Source organism: Sphaeramia orbicularis, chromosome 24 (assembly GCF_902148855.1).
Source record: "Sphaeramia orbicularis chromosome 24, fSphaOr1.1, whole genome shotgun sequence".
NCBI classification, from domain to species: domain Eukaryota; kingdom Metazoa; phylum Chordata; class Actinopteri; order Kurtiformes; family Apogonidae; genus Sphaeramia; species Sphaeramia orbicularis.
In genome coordinates, this window is record NC_043979.1 from 22,717,110 (window position 1) to 22,739,889 (window position 22,780).

Sequence of the window (22,780 nt, forward strand, 5' to 3'; positions counted from 1 at the left end):
GAATGTATAACATGTATAAGCACTGATAAACTGTCCAAATAAAGTTTTTATCAGTGGATTGTACAACTTAGTCTCACTGAGAATTATTTATGTATCTATTTATAGGTAATTTGATTGTTTTAATAGATGTAAATATTCTTTATTAAACATTAAAAAAAAAAAAAAGCCAAATCTCATGTAAAGTTAGGGCAAAAAAACTGTATTTTAATTATGGAAAATTACCGTATTTTTATGAGATGGTTATTTTTACATTATTTATTTTTGTTATTTATTTATTTATTAACAGTATTTTTTCAGCACCCCTGCTGCCGGAATATTACTGTTTTTTTTGTTTTTTTTTTACAGTATATACAAAGTTTCAGGTCATGGCTTGGGTTCAGTTAACTCTCATGTGTTGCAATCACGTGCTAAAAAAAACAGCCTATTTCACATCAGGATTACAACTGACCACAGATTTCTTCTATAAACCAGCAGAACTGTCATACATATTCACAGCCTGTTTTACTCTTACCGTCTATAAAACAGAAAATCCACAGTAGGGCAATGCTGGCTGCCAGTGAAGTCCACCAATCCATGTAGACACTCCCCCCTGTCCTGGACTCGGCAACGAAAAGAAAGAAAGCAGTTAAAAGCCTGCGTTCTGGTGTGGCCAAGCCCTGCCCTGTCTGTACGCAGCCAATAGCCAACTAAGTAAGCAGGCACATCCTCTGCAGACGCACTGACAGTGGATCCAAGGTGTCCACAGGCGCATTAAGACCAACACGCTGGTGCCACTGTTTATGTACCAGAAGCTTAATGTCCAGCACCTTAGATGAACCTGAGCCAACATGGACCCTACTCTGCCTGGGTATTTGTAATTTTTAAAAAAAGTGGGCTGTTTAAGAGCAGAAAATAGAGCCAAATAAACAAATTCAACCCCATCTGTCAGTCTTTTTGTCTCAAATTGTTATCATTGTCCTAACATCCTAATTCAGAGCACTCTATACAAATAAGAAACACTAACTCCATATGGAAGTAAATCTGTCTCATCAGATTTTGAATTAAAAAGCCACTGAATTTCTAGCACTGAATTTTTTTGCACTGAAATGAAGTATCTGATTTTTTTTTTTTTTTTGCACTGAAATGAAATATCTGAATTTTTTTGTCTCTTAATTTAACTATGTTCATGAATTTAGAATAAAAAAACTTCAAATGCAAAAAATTGAAAAGCCAAAAATTCAGATGCAAAAAATTCCGTAGCAAAAAATTCACACACAAAAAAATTCAGATCACACATCCGGGACACCAAGGATAAGCGATCGATTCTATCTCAAGTCAAACCGTCACCCAGCCAATCAAGTTACATTAGGCTGGTCATGTGACACTGATGCAGGAAGATGGTCAGCGCAGATGTGTGATCTGAATTTTTTGCTTTTGAATTTTTTGCATCTGATTTTTTTGCATCTAAATTTTTTTACATCTGAATTTTTTGCTTTTGAATTTTTTGCATCTGAAGTTTCTTATTCTAAATTTATGAACATAGTTAAATTAAGAGATAAAAAATTCAGATATTTAATTTCAGTGCAAAAAAATATTCAGATACTTAATTTCAGAGCAAAAAAATTCAGTGCAACAAATTCAATGGCTTTTATAATTCAAAATCTGATGAGACAGATTTACTTCCATACATACACTTGCTTTTGTGTTTTGCTGCTGCAAATCTGGAATTTCCCCTTGTGGGACTAATAAAGGCATATCTTATCTTATCTTACCTCATCTTAAATTGCAGGCCTGCATAAACAGTGTTTTATTATTGTCATAGCCTATATGTACAGATGTGAACATAAATGTATGGAGCGCCTCTCTTCACCGTGAGCGCGTCCTGCGTCTTGGAAACGTCTTTGCGCGCTCCAGTTTTGGCTCGCTTGTACGTCGGTGCCATGACAACGGAAAGCCTCCAGACGGTAGGACACCTGGAGAGGCCTCTCCCACCCTCTGCAAACACACTACCTCTGCTGGAAACTAGTGCGAGAGAGAGAAGAACAGCCGCTCTGCTTTGGAAGGGTCCTCATGGCTTACATATGATCATGATCAAGACTTTTGCTCCATTTAATTACACGTGTGCAGTTTTTTTAATTTGCAGCATGTACTTTTTAACGTCTTGAAGTCAGCAGAGGTAAGATTATAACACTAGTGGTAAACACAAAGATTTAAGTCCAATGTCTACAGTCCTGTAGTCTTCATATACTGCATTTAACAACTACAGCTTAACTGAGTTAGAGCAGGAGTAGATTATCTATCTATCTATCTATCTATCTATCTATCTATCTATCTATCTATCTATCTATCTATCTATCTATCTATCTATCTATCTGTCTGTCTGTCTGTCTGTCTGTCATCTATCTATCTATCTATCTATCTATCTATCTATCTATCTATCTATCTATCTATCTATCTGTCTGTCTGTCTGTCTGTCTGTCCTCTATCTATCTATCTATCTATCTATCTATCTATCTATCTATCTATCTATCTATCTATCTATCTATCTATCTATCTATCTATCTATCTATCTATCTATCTATCTATCTGTCTGTCTGTCTGTCCTCTATCTATCTATCTATCTATCTATCTATCTATCTATCTATCTATCTATCTATCTATCTATCTATCTATCTATCTATCTATCTATCTATCTATCTATCTATCTATCTATCTATCTGTCTGTCTGTCTGTCTGTCTGTCTGTCTGTCTGTCATCTATCTATCTATCTATCTATCTATCTATCTATCTATCTATCTATCTATCTATCTATCTATCTATCTATCTATCTATCTATCTATCTATCTATCTATCTATCTATCTATCTATCTATCTATCTATCTATCTATCTATCTATCTATCTATCTATCTCCATTATATCTCTATTAATTAACATTAGCTTTATAAACATATTTTCCATCTGCACTCACTCATTGTGGTCTGTCCTGTTATCACAGTGAGAGTGAAACTGTGAACTCTTGCCAAGTAATTATTTATCGCTGGTCTTTTATAGTCGGACAGACTGTGTAAGTATGTGTATCCTAGCCAGACCTGAGAGTTTGGCAGGAGGTACAATAGCTGTCTGTCGTGGCAGTCTTTCTGTCTTTTGTCTGCGTGCTGTCACAGCTCAGGGTTAGGGACAGACACATGGAAAGGTTTCAGGTTATTGACAGACTGATTCATTAGTCACTGGTGCGGATCAGGTGAAATGGAGAAGAAGTGATAAAGCTGAAATGTAGAAAGAAAATAAAACAACAGAGGGAGGAAAATGAGGGAGATGCCACATTTGTTCTCCCAAAGTTGCTGAGGTATGTATAAAAAATAAATAAATACATAAATACATAAATAAATAAAAGTAAATCCCCATAGTGTGCTTCAGTACACATCCCACCATTTGTGTAACGATGAGAAGAAGATCCGGTTTCCAGGTTGTGACGTGATCTATCATTGCTTATTGTCTTGGGTTCTGTCGCCTTCTATACTTCGACATTCTGTTTGGTTTGTCTGTTAAGTCTAGCTGGGATTTATAGGGGTCAAAGTTCAAGTAGAGCTCTGAATTATATGTGTTTAACCCTTTCATGCATGAATTATGAGAACCTTAATAAAAACAATTTTCCTGAGTGTTTTTATTCCTCTTTAGGCATGAAAAAAACAACAACAATGTGACTGAATTTTTTTTTATTAACCTATTTTTCATGGAGTTACAAAAATGTCCACTCAGCTGGACACTATATGTTTAACCCTTTCATGCATAAGTCACTCCAGTGGACAGTTCTTCTCCAGCTGTTCTCTTGTATATTAATGGGTTTTGTTGTTTTAGTTCCATATCAGCCAACACAGTGGACACTTACGCATCATCTCATATCCCGACATTCAGACCATTACTGTAACTTTGCTGTTCTTGATAAACCTGATCTGCACTAATATGTTTGAGTGTAAATCAATTGTTATTTGTTAGACAAGAAGGGTTTTTTTTGCACATTATCTCGATGAAGTGAGGGATTAATAGCATTAGAATATTTTAAAATGTGAGAAGACATCAGATTAGCAGCATTAAACATGTTTTTATTTCATTGTTTTCATATCCCTCTCTAATATTGGGTTTTAAACACGTTTCTTTACTTCAAAAATTAAATGCATGGATATTTTTGTAACTCCGCAGAAAAAAAAAGCCTTGATCGCATTGTTTTTTTCATGCCTAAGGAGGAATGAAAACACTGACGAAAAAAATCTTGACTAAGGTTCTCGCAATTAATGCATGAAAGTGTTAATTTTAAAGGCAAAGAAACATGCATTTACTGATATACTGTGTGGAAAACTATTAAATAAAACATTTTAATGCTGCTAATTTGATGTTTTCTCACATTTTAGCATACTCTAATAGTAGTTATTACTTACTTCATTGAAATACAGGGTGGGGAAGCAAAATTTACAATATTTTGGGGCAGGGATTGAAAGACAGTGTATGACCAATTAGTTTATTGAAAGTCATGAGAATTTAAATCTTCAAATCATATTTTACTGCATTTCTAACGGTCTTGTTGTCTACCTCAAGTTCAATTGCCATTTTTCTCATGGATTTGGTTGGATCCTTTAGGATTTTGGATTTGAGAGCTTTAATAAAAGCTTTGGTACGTTTTTTGTTGCTTCCTCCACTTCCAGACTTTCTCATAATAGTTTTGCTCATAGTCATTCTCTTCTTTACATTATAAACAGTCTTTATGGACACTCCAACTATTTTTGAAATCTCCTTTGGTGTGACAAGTGCATTCAGCAAATCACACACTCTTTGACGTTTGCTTTCCTGATTACTCATATGGGCAAAAGTTTCTGAAAAGGTATGGATAATAGTGTTAGGTATGATTATGACATCAATATATGTTTGGTTTCAAAACAACTGACGTAGTGCCTGCTGAGAAAAAACAACTAAATATTCATTGTAAATTTTGCTTCCCCACCCTGTAATATGCAAAAAAAAAACTTTTTGTTTAAAAAAGAAAAAAAAAAAAAAACCCTGTTAATTACAGTTTAATAACAATTTGCATTTTTTTTACACTCAAACATATTACTATAGCTCAGGATTATCTAGAACTGCAAAGTTACAGTAATGGTATGAATTACAGTGTATAGGATGATGCATAAACGTCCACTGTGTTGGATGATATGGAACTAAAACAACAAAATCAATGATTATACAAGACAACACCTTTGAACAGCTGACCACTATGCATGAAAGGGTTAACATATTCAAAGTATATTTATTCTGACAGTTACCGTCAGACTGGTCTTATGTGTTGGACAGGAGTGCATGGCAGATCCTCAGGTGAACAGAAAACTCCCATGTCAGCCAACTGTGAAGGCAAGAAGCACCAATAAATGTGGAAAAGCCAAGGTCAATGATGAGGCCGTCCACCCAAGGCCTCAGCAGCGTTCGAAACAAGAGAGGCTCTCACACACCTCCCTCAGGCGACTGCAGGTACTGCACCCAAGCACATATTCACTCATTGATTGATTGATTGATTGATTGATGTATTTATTTCGAACATGAATGTCAAACACAGGAAAATAAATAAACAAAACATTTAAACGTAAGACATATAATACATATTCGAAAAGGAGTGAGAAGAAGTACAACTTATAAACTCCCACCCCTTCTCCTTATATAATTAATAACAATAATAACCTTCCTAGTCTAATCATATCTATACACTATGCCATAATATGACTGATACTTACTAGTAAATAATTAGGTTTCTTATGGAAGTAAATCGGTCTCATCAGATTTTGAATTATAAAAGCTATTGAATTTCTAGCACTGATTTTTTTTTTTTTTTTGCACTGAAATTAAATGTCTGAATTTTTTTGCACTGAAATTAAGTGTCTGAATTTTTTTGCCCTGAAATTAAGTATCTGAATTTTTTTTTTTGCACTGACATTAAGTATCTGATTTTTTTTTTGCACTGAAATTAAGTAACTGAATTTTTTTTGCTCTTAAATTAAGTATCTGAATTTTTTGTCTCTGAATTCAACTGTTCATAAATTTAGAATAAAAAAAAAATTCAGATACAAAAAAATTCAGATGCAAAAAATTCAAAAGCAAAAAATTCAGATGCAAAAAAATCAGATCACACATCCGTGCTGACTGTCTTCCTTCATTGGTGTCACATGACCAACCTAACATAACTTGATTGGCTGGCTGTCGGTTCAACTTGAGACAGAATCAATTGCTTTTCCTTGGTGTCCTGGATGTGTGAGCTGAATATTTTTGTGGCTGAATTTTTTACATCTGAATTTTTTTAAATTCAAAATTTATGAACATAGTAATATTTAGACACAAAAAAAAATTCAGATACTTAATTTCAGTGCAAAAAATTCAGCGCAAGAAATTAAATGGCTTTTATAATTCAAAACCTGATGAGACAGATTTACTTCCATAGTTTCTGGCTTTATATTATTATGAACAAATATAATATGATTTACATAAACACATAATACAGTAACACATACAGGGTGGGGAAGCAAAATTTACAATATTTTGAGGCAGGGATTAAAACACAGTGTATGACCAATTAGTTTATTGAAAGTCATGAGAATTTATTTGCCACAAGAAAATTGACATAATAGAAAATGTTTTTATTCTATGTGTCCTCCTTCTTTCTCAATAACTGCCTTCACACACTTCCTGAAACTTGCGCAAGTGTTCCTCAAATATTCGGGTGACAACTTCTCCCATTCTTCTTTAATAGTATCTTCCAGACTTTCTTGTAATAGTTTTGCTCATAGTCATTCTCTTCTTTACATTATAAACAGTCTTTATGGACACTCCAACTATTTTTGAAAATCACACACTCTTTGACGTTTGCTTTCCTGATTACTCATATGGGCAAAAGTTTCTGAAAAGGTATGGATAATAGTGTTAGGTATGATTATGACATCAATATATGTTTGGTTTCAAAACAATTGACGTAGTGCCTGCTGAGAAAAAACAACTAAATGTTCGTTGTAAATTTTGCTTCCCCACCCTGTATACACACACACATACACTCCTATACATACATTTACACACACTTACCACATACTTGTACATCTTTATAACCCCCAGTGATCCCCAAGCCCTCCCTCATCCCTGTACCTCTGAAAAATTGTGTCTTTGTACCTCTTTTTAAATTCGTTCCTGCTTGGACATTGCTTTAACTCTATATTAAATCTGTTCCGCAGTCTCACCCCGCTGACAGAAACAAAAAAGCCTTTCCTAGTCGTGTGTATTAAGGGAATTTTAAAGTTAATTTTCCCCCTTAAATCATAACCCCCTCCTCATGAATGCTGAATAATTTCTGTATATTTGCTGGTAAAAAGATTCTTTTTAGCTTTGTACATTATTTGAGCTGTCTGATAGTCCACAATGTCTGTGAACTTGAGTAATTTTGACTGTAAGAATAATGAGTTTGTGTGTTCCTGGTAGCCAACGTTATGAATGATCCGTGTTGCTCTTTTTTGAATAATACTTAGTGGCTGTAGTGAGGTCTTGTAGTTGTTACCCCAGATCTCAGCACAGTACTGTAAATATGGTGAAACTAGGGAACAGTATAGAGTGTGAAGTGACTTGTGATCCAAAACCATCTTTTGCTTTATTTATTATTGGAACGCTTCTGAAGACTTTGGTTTGACTCAGATGTTACTTATATAAATGGGCACATATTAACCCTCACAGACATAAATTGACCAAAAATATCTACGAATATAAAATGTATATTGACTTTTGATCCACTTAATTACATAAATACATTTAAGAAATTCAAGTAAAATGCAGTTTTCCAGCTGTTCATCATCATCACATATGAGTCATTTGGACATTTAAAGGTTCCATAGTGAACGTGGAAACACTGTCATCTTCTGCAATACTGATTCACCAATAAAAGCCATGGAATTTGGTTGTAGATGCTTGTTTTTATGTTCAGTTAATGGTATATTTTGCTGAAAAGGTCCCTTTTTCTTCTTCTGTTTCAATAAACCTGTGACATTACTCTAAGATTTGAAGATTTTACACAATTTTCAGGGGGAAAAAATGAAAAATGCAGAGGATAATACTAACCCTTTCATGTATAGTGGACAGCTATTCCAAAGCTGTTCTCCTGTATATTTATGGGTTTTGAGGTTTAAGTTGCCAACACAGTGGACGCTTGTACATGATCCCATACATTGTCACCTATTGGACAGTCATGGGAAATGCATTTGTTCTTTTTTACTCATAACCAAGATGGCTGACAGGAAGTCAGAAATGCTGAACATTCCAGGAATATCTGGTAAATCTTTTTATATCAGGACATCCCTGAAGGTAGAAAAAATATGCTAGCATCAAGTAACATCTAAGGATTAATAGCAGTGTTAAAAATTCCAGATATTTATATTATATTGGAAGAAATTTACAATTAATCACGTCCACTAAATTGGACACCATGCATCACTGATTGTACTTCAATTGCAAATTATACCATTACTGTAACTTTACTGTTTTTGCTAAACTTGTTCTGCTTCAACATGTTTTAGAGCAAATCAATTGCTAATTGTTCTTAGAGCAGTTTTGATTTTTTTTTCTTTGTTTTTTTTGCATAATATCTTCATAAAGTGAACAGCTAGTGTTAGAATACGTAAAAATGTGAGAAAACATCAGATTAGGAGCATTAAAAGTGTTTTATTGCATAGTTTTCCAACAGTATATCATTTTCTGATGTTAAATACACATTTCTTTACTTCAAATGTTAAACGTATATTGGACATTCTTGTAACTCCATGAAAAATAGGTTCATAAAAAAAAAAAAAAAAAAAAAAAAAGCAATTGCATTGTTTTTTTCGTGCCTAAAGAGGAATGAAAACATTCAGGAAAAAAATCTTGACTAAGGTTCTCATAATTCATGCATGAAAGGGTTAAAATGCCCATTAAAAAAATCACTTAAAGTTTAAATAGAGAGAAAGTTTTGTTTGGGAAGTGACATAAAAGTGGGTTGAAAAAAAAAATAACTAAAAAGACTCTTACAGTATTAATTCCTCACAATCATAAAAAAAAAGATAATAATAATAATAATAATAATAATAATAATAATAATAATAATAATAATAATAATAATAATAATAATAATAATAATAATAAAAAATCCTGACTATCATCACTTCTGACCTCTACCAGTGTGTGTTTACTCTGAGATTTTACAAACATCTACATGATCAGTGAATTAAATATAGGAAACTTTGACTGAAAAAGCTAATAGAGAAAAACGTTACAACAAATATAAGATAAATTGCTTAGTAAAAGTTAAATATGGAGGAAAAAGCATTTGGAAGTTGCCACAAATAGCTGTAGGCATTTAATGATTAATTATTAACCAGTTGCTCAGTTGCATATACTCTATTAACCCTCATAGACATAAACGGCAACAACAAGTATCTACTGTTTTAAAATATGCAATGAATTTTGAATAACTAATCCCATAAATACATCAAAGTAATTCCAGTAAAATGCAGTTTTACAGCTTAGAAGCATTAAATATGATCTGTTTGGACATTTAGAAGGTTCCATAGTGAACGTGGAAACACCGTCATCTTCTGCAATATCGAGCAATAAAACTCATGTAATTTGGTTGTAGATGCTTATTTTTAAGTGCAGTTAATGATATATTTTGCTGAAAAGGTTCCTTTTTCTTCACTTTTCACTGTTTTGATATAATAAACCTTTGAATAATGTTCTGATATAATAAACTTGAATTTACTCAATTTTCTGAACATGTACATGATCAGTGAATTAAATATAGGAAACTATCTGATTTTCAGGGGGAAAATGCAAAATACAGAGGATAATATTAGAATACATGGTGAAAAATCACTTAAGAAAGTTTAAATAGAGAGAAAAATTTGTTTGGGAAGTGACATAAAAGTAGTACTGGGTCTTTATGGGTTAAAAAAAAAAAACACTACAAAGACGCTAATGGTGTTAATTCTTCACAATCATCACTTCTGACCTCTACCAGTGTGTGTTTACTCTGAGACTTTATGAAACATCTACATGATCAGTGAATTAAATATAGGAGACTATCTGATTTTCACTGAAAAAGCCCAAAGAGAAAAATGTTCCAAGAAATATAAGATAAATCACTAAGTAAAAGTTAAATATGAAGGAAAAAGCATTTGGAAGTTGCCACAAATACTTGTAGATCTTTAATAGTTGCACACATGTTATAGCATATTTTCAAAATATTAAAAATATTTGACTTGAAACTTTTAAAAAATGTTATATTCTATAACTTGTTGTCATGAGTCGACGGTTATGTTGATTTTTTTAGGGGTTTTTTGGTCTCTTCCTGTTTTATTTTGGTGATGGTGGTCGCTTTCCTGTTTTTTGTCGGCACGCTGTCAGTCTTGTCTCTGTCTTGCCTAATCCCTTTATTGCCTGCACCTTGGTGTTCCTCATGTAACTGCCCACACCTGTTTGTGATCCCTACCTTCCCTATATATTCTTCCCCTCTCCCTTTGTCTGTTGTCAGTGCGTCGTTTCTGTGATCTTGAGAACAGCTTCTTCTGTTAAGTATCTAGAATCTTGAATCTCATGTCATCTACCTCAGGCTTTTAGTTTGAATAGAGTATGTTGTACTTCTCTTTTAGTTATTAGGGTTTTTTAGAGCATGTTGTTTCTCTTTTTGTTGATCCATTTTTGTACTTTGAGAACTTTTGTTAAATAAATCCTTTTTTGACCACTGACATGTGTCTCACTGCATTTGGGTCCACACCAAGAGTCGTGTCGTAACATTTGTCCAGGTTGTTTTTTATGATTGTGAGGTCTAGCTGTTCTAATTTGTAATGAATGTCCCCTTTAGGCTAAATAAAGTTCATCTGCATCTACATTTGTTCTTTAATGAGGACAAGTGTAAATACGCTACTAATGTGTATGTTAATAAGGAACTAGTTAATATTTTATGTCTACAGTAATGTAATATAACATGTCAATATTTAGGTACAAATGGAAGCTGAAAAGCAACAGGCCAGAGACATCATCCAACCTTTGCTGGACAGAGAAAATGGTTTTATGAAGGTAAGGTTTGTGACAGTGTGCTGTTCAGATGTCTGCAGAGTGTCTGTGTGAGGATGCTGGGTTTTGCACTGGGTTCTAAAAACACAGGTTTTGCCACTGGGAGAAAAAATACCTTTTCAGAATTTCCCAGACACATTAGGATTTTGAGATAAGTTCAAGTCAGTATACAGCCACTAGAAACACATCACACCACTGTTTTAGTTTGTACATTCTACAGGGTGGGGAAGCAAAATTTACAATGAACATTTAGTTTTTTCTCAGCAGGCACTTCGTCAATTGTTTTGAAACCAAACATATTGATGTCATAATCATACCTAACACTATTATCCATACCTTTTCAGAAACTTTTGCCCATATGAGTAATCAGGAAAGCAAACGTCAAAGAGTGTGTGATTTACTGAATGCACTCGTCACACCAAAGGAGATTTCAAAAATAGTTGGTGTCCATAAAGACTGTTTATAATGTAAAGAAGAGAATGACTATGAGCAAAACTATTATGAGAAAGTCTGGAAGTGGAGGAAGCAACAAAAAACGTACCAAAGCTTTTATTAAAGCTCTCGGATCCAACCCAATCCATGAGAAAAATGGCAATTGAGCTTGAGGTAGACAACAAGAGCGTTAGAAATGCAGTAAAATATGATTTGAGGTTAATATCTTACACAAGAACACCAAAACACTTGTTGACAACAGCAACAAATCCAACTTTAGCAATTTTTGGGAATCATGTTTATGGCCGCCTTCTAGCCCAGATCTAAACCCTCTGGATTCTGCTATTTGGGGCATTTTAGAACATGCTACCGATAGAACATCACACAGCAATGTCGACTTTCTTAAAGATACTATTAAAGAAGAATGGGAGAAGTTGTCACCCAAATATTTGAGGAACACTTGCGCAAGTTTCAGGAAGCGTGTGAAGGCAGTTATTGAGAAAGAAGGAGGACACATAGAATAAAAACATTTTCTATTATGTATATTTTCTTGTGGCAAATAAATTCTCATGACTTTCAATAAACTAATTGGTCATACACTGTCTTTCAATCCCTGCCTCAAAATACTGTAAATTTTGCTTCCCCACCCTGTATATGGACATAATGAACAGAATAGTTATGGTGAAAACCAGCTGCACTGATGTTGGATATGTAATATATAGTTCCTCAGGGTGGTGTTGAAGGTTGAATCTTTTTTTATATTGTAGAAATCAGTTAAAATGATCATTGTGCATATATTTTCCATTTGTTGTCAAGCAGGGAAGTAGTCCTAAATAAATAAAACCGGCTGTTGCCCTTGGCTTTGTTCAGATTTGCATGTTTAAGAAAGCATTTAGTGAGAGGCTTCGTTAGAGCTAATGAAGCTAGTTTTATTGGTGTTTCTCAGGGCTTAGACCTGGGTGACCTCAAAATATCTTCTTAAATTTTCATCTGCTATTTACTGCTTTAGCAAACATAGCTAACAGGTTATTTATTTTGATACTTTTACACTGTTTATTTCTTTGACTTTTATTTGATTATATAATTGAACCTTTATGCTTGCACTCTGCATAAGAATTCCTATGTACAGTACCGGAATGTCTACAAATGGCAAATAAACCTATCTATCTATAAATCTAAACATCCCATCAAGTATAATTGTAGAATCTATTCATCATATGCCTGCACAAGCTTATCTCAGATATACTGGAGAATTTGTGCAGCATAAACAGGTTGTGTTAACCCTCCTGTACAGGTAATGGTCTGACACCTTCACAAACAAGTGTCTGAAACATTGTGGAACAGTTTAGAACTAAGCTAATTAGGTTCTGACCCTCAGGTTTAGTCTTCACTGGAGTTGATGTTCAGATCTTTGAGTAGATTTCATATTTTTACCCCGCCCCCCAAAGGGGAGGCAAGGGGTATTGTGTTTTGGTTCGGTTTGTTTGTGTGTTTGTTTGGTGTTAACACTCTATCAGGAAAATTATAGGTTGAATTCATTCTAAATTTGGTTTCTAGATTGCCAGTGACCCAGAATAGATCTCAAATTTTAAACTTTTTTTTTTTTTCTCATTTACTTGTAATGGGTGAAATTTCAAATGTCTGTAGCAGCAAAGCTACGGGTTGAATTCATACCAAATTTGGTTTATAGATTTCCAGTGACCCAGAATAGATGTCATTACATTTTGGGAAAAGTAGGTCAAAGATTAAATTTTTTATGAATAAAAACAAAAAAACCCATTTATTTATAATGGATGAAATTTCAGACGTCTGTAGCAGAAAAACCATTGGGTGAATTCATACCAAATTGACTTTATAGATTTCCAGTGACCTAGAATAGATCTCATCACAATTTGGGAAAATTATGTCAAAGTTACAATTTTTTAGTAATTTTTAAAATCTTTTTTTTTTCCTATTGACTTATAATGGGTGAAATTTCAAATGTCTGTAGCAGCAAAACTATTGGTTGAATTTATAACAAATTTGGTTTACAGATTGCCAGTGATCCAGAATAGATCTCATTACATTTTAGGAAAAGTAGGTCAGAGTTAAAAATTTTTGTGAATTTTTTAAATCTTTTTTTTTCCCATTTACTTCTAATGGGCGAAATTTCACATATGTGTAGCAGCAAAACTATAGGTTGAATTCATACCAAATTGACTATAAATTGCCAAAGACCCAGAATGGAAGTAGGTCAAAGTTCAAATTTTTAAATGAATTTTTATAATCTTTCCATTTACTCATAATGGGTCAAATATGTGTGAGGGGCAGGGTTTGTTGTACCTAGCACCACTCATCTTCAGATTGTGAATAGAAAATATAAGGTGCTAGTGCAGCAGATTTTTTCCCCCTTCAGTAGCAGATGAAATGTTTGTAGCAGTCCAGTGGATTCAGCGATACAAAACAGCAGCCTTCTGTGTCTGCAGCATAAATATTGCGATGTTTCTTCACCAAGGACTTGGAGAGTTTCCTGAAGCAGCGGGATGTGGAAGAGCTGAGGAGGAAGGAGCTGCTCCACAAACGCTGGACAGAGCGGGTGTGGTTGCCTCTGCAGAAGACAGTGGAGGAACGTGCATCGAGCTGCAGCTCCAAGGAGATCAAGAGACGCCAGGGCTTCTACAGTCACTACCTCCACCACTGCAACACCAAAGTAACTCTGGAATTTAACCTTTTCATACATAGTGGTCCCTACAGTTGACACCTATTCTCCAGCTGTTCTCTTATATGTTCATGGGTTAGGTTGTTTTAGTTCCATGTCCTCCTGAGACCCAGCAATGCATTTTTGTCCTCTGTAGGGGAGAAAAATCTGACAGTTTTACTAAAAAAAAATGCTGTTCATTGCAAAGGACATTCCATTAAAAAAATAAATAAATGAAAATAATTTAAACAATGTATCTGAAAAAACTGTTGCATTATGCAGTTTCCAATCAAGATGACTGTTTCATGTAAAAAAGCTAAAGATTTTCACTTTATTGGATCTCAAGAGGATATCAACCAGCACCATGGATACTCACGCATCATCTACACTGACATTCAGACCATTAATGTAACTTTGCTGTTCTTGATAAACCTGATCTGCACAAACATTTTTGAATGTAAATCAACTGCTAATTTTCTCTAACAAATTTTTTTTTTGCATGTTATTTCCATAACTAGTATTAGAGTATGATAAAATGTGAGAAAACATCAGATTAGCTGCATTAAAAATGTTTTTATTTCATAGTTTTCACATAGTATATCACTTTATGATAATGGGTTTTAAATATATATTTCTTAGCTTTGAAAATTAAACGTATGCTGTCCAGCTGAGTGGACATTTTTGTAACTTAATGAAAAATAGGTTCATAAAAATAATTCTATCGCATTGTTTTTTTCATGCCTAAAGAGGAATAAAAACACTCAGGAAAAAAATCTTGATTAAGGTTCTCATAATTCGTGCATGAAAGGGTTAACCCTGTTCAGATTTGGTTAATACTGCATTGGAGCCGTACATATTAACCCTTTAAGCGCCAAAGCTGCAAAATTATAACAAGTAACATAACTAAATGAAACAGACTATAATTCCAGATAGAGTTGCCAAATCTTGTTATCGCCTCCCACCAATAAATGACGGATATGTGAACCCTTCAATCCTAACACCATTTCAGGGCATGTTTCTATTCAAAATGAAAATGAAAATCCAGTTTAATGGTGTGATCTTGAGCTTCTTTAGTAAGTAAATAAGTAAAGTTTATTTAATTTTAATTTAGATAGATAAGGAAAGATTTAGCTACTCTGCCACTTGGCTAAAAAGCTGCTAAAATGTACTGTATTTTACTTCCTACTAATATTTAAGTTGATTTATTTTAAGGATAAGATGACAAAAAAACAAAAACACAAGAAAACTTTCACATAAATATGTTCAGTTTTTCTAAAAATTATGAAATCCTATATGGCTGCCATCTGGGGATGTCACAATATGCAAATTAGATGAGTAAATTTACTCCTATCTTAAAGTTTAAGACATACCCAGTATTTTTGTCCTTTACAGTATGACTTTATCTCTAACCGCTTCCAAGCTACAGCTGTTTGAAATCGTGATACAAAAAATTTATATTTAACTCATAAAGACCTAGAGCTACTTCTGTGGAAGTTCCCAAATTATTTTTTCTCTATTTTTCACTTTTCATAAGAGACTTATCACCCTTTATCTGAATGTTATACTCAGTATTTTGCATTCTTAAGTGAAAATCAGGTATTTTCATATATTTAATTTATTGATCATGAGTGATGTCCATAAAAGCTCAAATTAAAGTTGAGGGTTATTATATCAAAAACAGAGAAGATGGAGGAAAATATGACTTTTTCTGCAAAATCTCTCATTAATTGAACATAAAACCAGTTGTCCATCCACTGTCATTGATCCAATTCCATGGGTGAATCAATGTTGCAGAAGATGATGGTGTTTCCATGGTAACTATGGAGCCTCTGAACATCCAAATGGGTCATATCTGATGACCATGAAAAGATGAATAACTTTATTTTACACCAATTATTTACATGGATTGATAGGATTATTAGATCAACAAGTATTTAACATTTTATACCAGTAAATGATTGCGGTCGCTGGTGGCTGGTTGGGTCTTCATGGGTTAAAAAGAAAAACTGCAGCGCCTAAAGGGTTAACAGAACCACATCACTGTTAGAAAAGGCTTTAGTCTTTGTGTGTTAAACTTGTCAACCTTTATGAATCGTATGTCTCTTATCTTTATCTTTAGGGATTTGTGTTTCTAGAAACCTACGATCCACAGGAGTACAATCCCTTTTTTATTAGCTGCAGAAAGTCTTATAACTACAAGGTAATTATTTCAGAAATATTGTATGTGATTTTCAAGTATATTGAGTTTGTGCAGGTTTTTACTGATATTTCACTTTTATTTGTCTTGCTTTTTTATTCTACTACATTTGTCAGCATAAGCACATGCTGATCTTATAGAATATGATTCATTGCTATAGTTTAACAACTCAGCACTATATAATACAGTGAAAATATGCTAAAACTCAACCATGCACAACAGCAAAAATGAATCCAAAACCTCAGCTAATACCAAAACACAGAGACTGTACAATGATTACTTTCCTTTGTCATACTTTTTGCTGTTAATACATGACTGAAGTACATATAATATCCAACTGTATCCTATGGGTCATTCCATATAATTTCATCAAGTGGTCCCCACCTGACCCTCTCAGATTTTTCTACATTTTTACATACTTCTAGTACATTATATATGGTGGAAAAATCCAAAATTTCAAGGCTTAATTGTAAATAGTTCCAAAGTTATGACCATTTGAAGTAGGTAGGGGGTACCCTAAAATTGCGACCAAAATTAAGACTTGAAATTTTCGGCTATTTTCAGGCTTCTATAACTTCTGAACAACAAGAGCTAGAGGTCTGAAATTTTCAGAATCATTTCACAGGAATCTATAGTCCTAAGAAATGTGAAAATATTTACTTAAAATTTAGAATTACATGTTACAGAGAATGACAAAGTTGAGATTTTATCCATCGCGAACTTCTAAAATGCTACTTTTGGCCACTCATTACACGAAAACTAATCATCATATTCATTAGAAATTTTATGTGCTATATTTTGGCTACTTAGGGAATGGATCTGTGTAAAATGAAGGTCCTATGTTATGTTATGTATGATATATGAACAGCTTAAATTCAAAAATATCTGTCCGACCTTCGGATTCAAAGGTCAGTATCAGCATGTGGGATAGGTAGTGTCACAAAATAAAAGACACCATGTGAAAGGACAGGAAGTGCCCTAAATTTTGACAACAAGCACAACTTGCTTCTATGTTAAATGTTCAAATTAAATATGGATGTTTTTGGCTCAAATATGGGATTTATAGAAGCAAGTTGTGCTTGTTGTCAAAATTTGGGGCACTTCCTGTACTTTCACATGGTGTTTTTTATTTTGTGACACTACCTATCCCACATGCTGATACTGACCTTTGAATCCAAAGGTCGGACAGATATTTTTTATTTTCAGCTGTTCATATATCATACATAACATAACATAGGACCTTCATTTTACACAGATCCATTCCCTAAGTAGCCAAGATACAGCACATCAAATTTCTAATGAATATGATGATTAGTTTTTGTGTAATGAGTGGCAAAAGGTAGTGTTTTAGAAGTTCGCAATGGAAAAAATCTCAACTTTGTCATTCTCTGTAACATGCAATTATAAATTTTAAGTAAATATTTTCACATTTCTTAGGACTATAGATTCCTGTGAAATGATTCTGAAAATTTCAGACCTCTAGCTCTTGTTGTTCAGAAGTTATAGAAGCCTGAATATAGCCAAAAATTTCAAGTCGTAATTTTGGTCGCAATTCTAGGGTACCCCCTACCTACTTCAAATGGTCATAACTTTGGAACTATTTACAATTAAGCCTTGAAATTTTGGATTTTCTCATCATATATAATGTACTAGAAGTATGTAAAAATGTAGAAAAATCTGAGAGGGTCAGGTGGGAAATTTTCTTAAAATCTGTTGATTTCATATGGAATGACCCCTATATATACGTCTGAATTTGACAGTATATTCCCTGTTGTGTCTACAGCTCAGTGCAGCTCATTTAAAGGACCCGTCGTACCTTCTGTTGAGTGAAAAACAGAGGGAAAAGAGAATGGCTCGTTCTTGTGAAGCAGGTTTCTATGTTTTTTTGTCATCCATATTAAACACACAACATGAATAAAACAAAAGCCCCACGCTCTAATGTTTCATTGAACCTTTAGTTTTACTTTGGCACACCTTCACTGTGGTCACCACATTTACTCCCATCATCTTTTGGACACATAATGTAACAATATTATACATTATAATATATATACAACATTATAATAACAATAATTTCAAGTGTTTGCTCCTGAAGGACTCTGTTGGGTCTCTGTAAACTTGATTTGATTTTGATTTGAATTGATTTGATTTGAATTGATAAAGCACTTTGTGACTCTGTCTGTGAAAAGTGCTCTATAAATAAAATTTACTTACTTACTTAATATTGTTGAACTGACCCCCTGAACCAACCCCTGATCATAACACCACCCCCACAGGCTTGTACTATAGGCACTAGTCATTATGGGTAATCACTTCATCCACCTCTCTTTTCACTTTGATGTACCCATCTTTCTAGAACAGTCTGGACTCATCAGACCACATGACCTTTTTCCACTGAAACAGTCCACAAACTGATGGTTGTTTAACCCATAAAGACCCAGTGCTACTTTTGTGTCAGTTCCCAAATGAACTTCTCCCTATATTTAACCTTTAAGTGATTTATCACCATTTATAGTAATATATCCTCTTTACTTTGTGTTTTTTCAGTGAAAATCATGTATTTTCCGATATTTAATTTACTGATCACATAGATTTTCACAAAAGCTCAGATTAAAGATGAAGGTTATTATAACAGAAAAGTGACTTTTTCAGTAAATGTATCATTAACTGAATATAACATTAAGTGTCTCCATCCACTGTCACTGATCCAACTCCATGGGTTTTACTGGTGAATCGATGTTGTAGGAGATGGTGGTGTTTCTATGTTCACCATGGAGCTTCTAAACGTCCAAATGGGTTATATCTGATGACCATGCAGCAGCTCCTAAACTATGGAATGATCTGCCTCTCCATATCAGACAGGCCTCCTCTGTCTGTTTTTAAAGCCCTTCTTAAAACTAATTTTTTCTCCTTGGCTTTTGAAACCATGTGAGATGTTTGAAGGTACTATCTTTATTCTATATTTTTTATTTGGTAGTGGTTTGTTGTTCTTATTTATCTATTCTATTTAGGCAAGGCAAGGCAAGTTTATTTGTATAGCACATTTCAGCAACAAGACAATTCAAGGTGCTTCACACAGGATATTGAAATAAAAAGAAACACATTTAAAACATTATAAAAGAAACATGTAAAAGGTGATTAAAAACAGCAAGTAAGAAAACAACACATAAAATAAAAAAAACAAAACAAAAAAAAACAAAAAAAACACACATATTAAAGTAAAAGTTGCAGTGCATAGTTTCAAAAGAGAATATAAAATTTAAAAAGTCAAAAGCCGTTTAGTCAAAGGCAGCAGTGAACAGGTGAGTCTTTAACCTGGACTTAAAAGAACTCAGACTCTCAGCAGACCTGACATTTTCTGGTAGTTTGTTCCAGATATACGGAGCATAGAAACTGAACGCTGATTCTCCATGTTTAGTTCTGACTTTTGGAACACAGAGCAGACCTGCACCAGACCACCTGAGGGGTCTGAATGGTTCATACTGGACTAGAAGGTCTCTGATGTATTTTGGGCCTAAACCACTCAGTTTATTTGTTTATTTTATTTATATTGTTGTTTTTAATTGTATGGCTTTTAATCTATTCTTGTATTTTATTCTTTTAATTTGGGTTTTATTTATTCTTCTGTATAGCACTTTTTTTTTGTTTGTTTTTGTACAGTTTCTGTGTCTTTAAATCTATTCTGTATTTTATACTTCTATTTTTAATTTTTCTTCTGTACAGCACTTTGGTCCACTGCAGTTGTTTTAAAGTGCTTTACAAATAAAGTTGGATTGGACCATGAAAAGATGTAAACTGTATTTTACATCAATTGTTTACATGCATTGATAAAACTAGTAGATCAATGAGTATTAAACAGTTTAGATCAGTAGATGATTTTATTTGATGGTGGATGTATGGGTCTTTATGGGTTAACCCTTTATAGGGCCCTCATAGAAATACTCTGAAATGCATATTTTCAGCCTTAATGTGTTATTGGAAGACATAACAAGACTTTATTACTTTTGTGAAATTTTTCTAAAAAATTGTTATTATTATGTAGAAAATCAAGGTTAATGAAGTTACCATATTTGGTTCCTTACCCATAAGTGGCAAAAAAAATGTAAGAAGTATATATAAAAAATATGAGAAAAACACATGTAAGATGAAAGGAACATGACTTTTAGAACATTAGACCAATATACAGTAAGTGCTGATCCAGACCCCTGTCCACATCCACCTGATCCCTTTGAACATCATTCCTTACATTAGTACCATTACTTCATGGTACCTAACAAAGCAGGTCCACTCACTGTTCATGCAGAGGTGGACCTTACAGACCCTGTAGACCAGGGGTGTCGAACTCATTTTAGTTCAGGGGCCACATTCAGCTTAATTTGATCTGAAGTGGGCCGAACCAGGAAAATAATAACATAATTATATATAAATAATGCCAACTCCAAAATTTTCTCTATGTTTTTTGAGCGAAAAACGTAAAATTAAACAAAAATGTTTACATCTACCGACTATCCTTTCAAACAATGTGAATAACATGAACAAACTGAAAAAAAAGCATAATTTTAGCAATATTCTGCCGCAGTTTATCATTTCCACATGTTTATTATAACTTACAGATCACAGTGGATCTACTAATACACAAAACATTTAATATCAGGCAGAATATTGTGAAAATTTTACTTCTCTTAAAATATTTCAGGTTGTTCATATTTGTTCAGGTTATTCACATTTTTTGTGAAATTATACTTTATTTTAGTCTAAATACATGGAAATATTTACATTTACTAAGACAGAAATTTAAAGTTGTGAGTATTTATAGGTCATTATAATAGTATTTAACTGGTCTGACCCACTTTAGATCATATTAGTCTAAATGTGGAACCTGAAGTAAAATGATTGTTAATATCTTCAGTGTAAATTTGCATTTCACAACTTCATCCCAAGGGCCGAACTGGACCCTTCGGCGGGCCAGATTTGGCCCCCGGGCCGCATGTTTGACACCTGTGCTGTAGACCACATGTAGACAAAAATAGTCACTTGCCTGATAAAGGGTTAATTACTTTTTTTCTGACTTAGGGTGTAAATACAGCGACAGAGACGACACCGAGCTCCCTCTGAATATTAACTGCCTGCTGACTCGTAGTGAGTCGGTTCTCCAACGTCATCCAGAGGCACAACAAAGGAAACCCAGCAGGTACAATCATATAGCCACAGAAGAATGTCGCATTTTAATATTAACCCCTTTCATGCATGAATTATGAGAATTTTAATCAAGATTTTTGTCTTCATTCCTCTTTAGGCATTTAAAAAACAATGAGATGTTTTTTGGTTTTTTTTAAATGAAGCTATTTTTCATGGAGTTGCAAAAATGTGCGTTTAATTTTTAAAGCAACGAAACGTGTATTTACTGATATACTGTGTGAAAACTATGAAATAAAAACGCTGAAAGCTGCTAATTTGATGTTCTCTCACATTTTAACATACACTACAAACAAAAAGTTTTGGATATTTAACATTTTTTGAGCTTTTTTTTTTTTTTTTCAGTTGGGATTTTTGCACAACGCTTTTTACTTTTTTTGTGTGTGAATTGAATTGAAACACATTTTTTTAATGACCAGACATAGTTTTATTTACAAATGGCAAAAATTAGAAAAAAAGAGACAAAAACAAAAAGAAATATCCTTAAGTTTTTGTTTGTAGTGAACTCCAATACTAGTCACTTCATGGAGATAATATGCCAAAAAAAAAAAAAAATTGTTGTTAATTACAGTCTAATAACGATAACAAGGAATTGATTTACATTCAAACATGTTAGATTTGATTTATCAAGAACAGCCAAGTTACAGTAATGTTATCATTTGCAGTGTTTTGTGTAAAATAACAAAATCCATGAATATACAAGAAAACAGCTATAGAACAACTGTCCCCTGTAGTGACCACTGTGCATGAAAGGGTTACACCATTCATTTAGTTTCCAATGATGCTGACTGTGTGATGGGCCGTGGGAGTGGAGCAGAACTTGTGACAATAATCAAATGATTATTATGAATGTGTGTCACCCAGGCTTGATACGATCCCGTACCACATCAGAGCGACTACCACACCAGATGGGAGGTGTCACAAGACCGACTGCTGGTTCTCCACAGGAGGATGGTAATGATAAGTGGCATGTTTACAGCAGCTTCAGCTGTTATCTGCATATAAATAAATGTAATATTTATGACAAGGATGCTTCAGCTACTTGTATTTTTTTTGTTGCCTCACACAACCATATGTCGCTTCACACTCGAACATTTCAGCCTAAATTATTCACTGAAGTAAAGGGTGCAATAATATAAAAACAGAAAAGGGAAGACAAATAACATTTTTTATTGGTGCAAAT

General features: G+C 33.7%; 1 protein-coding gene across 3 annotated transcripts; it reads left to right on the forward strand.

Annotated features, from left to right (window-relative positions):
• The first annotated feature begins 1,984 nt into the window (after window positions 1-1,984).
• fam228a (family with sequence similarity 228 member A) lies at window positions 1,985-22,767 on the forward strand. Of its 3 annotated transcripts, none has more exons than XM_030128565.1 (8): window positions 1,985-2,155; window positions 5,289-5,494; window positions 11,021-11,098; window positions 14,022-14,216; window positions 16,324-16,404; window positions 18,185-18,272; window positions 21,475-21,592; window positions 22,462-22,767. In XM_030128565.1, exons 2-8 carry the CDS (start codon window positions 5,327-5,329, stop codon window positions 22,553-22,555), a joined length of 822 nt encoding a protein of 273 aa, XP_029984425.1. In that variant the 5' UTR covers window positions 1,985-2,155; window positions 5,289-5,326; the 3' UTR covers window positions 22,556-22,767. The 3 variants fall into 3 exon arrangements, with proteins under 3 accessions (XP_029984425.1, XP_029984424.1, XP_029984426.1); XM_030128564.1 differs by having other exon boundaries at window positions 5,321-5,494; XM_030128566.1 differs by lacking the exon at window positions 16,324-16,404 and having other exon boundaries at window positions 5,321-5,494.
• The last annotated feature ends 13 nt before the right edge of the window (window positions 22,768-22,780 follow it).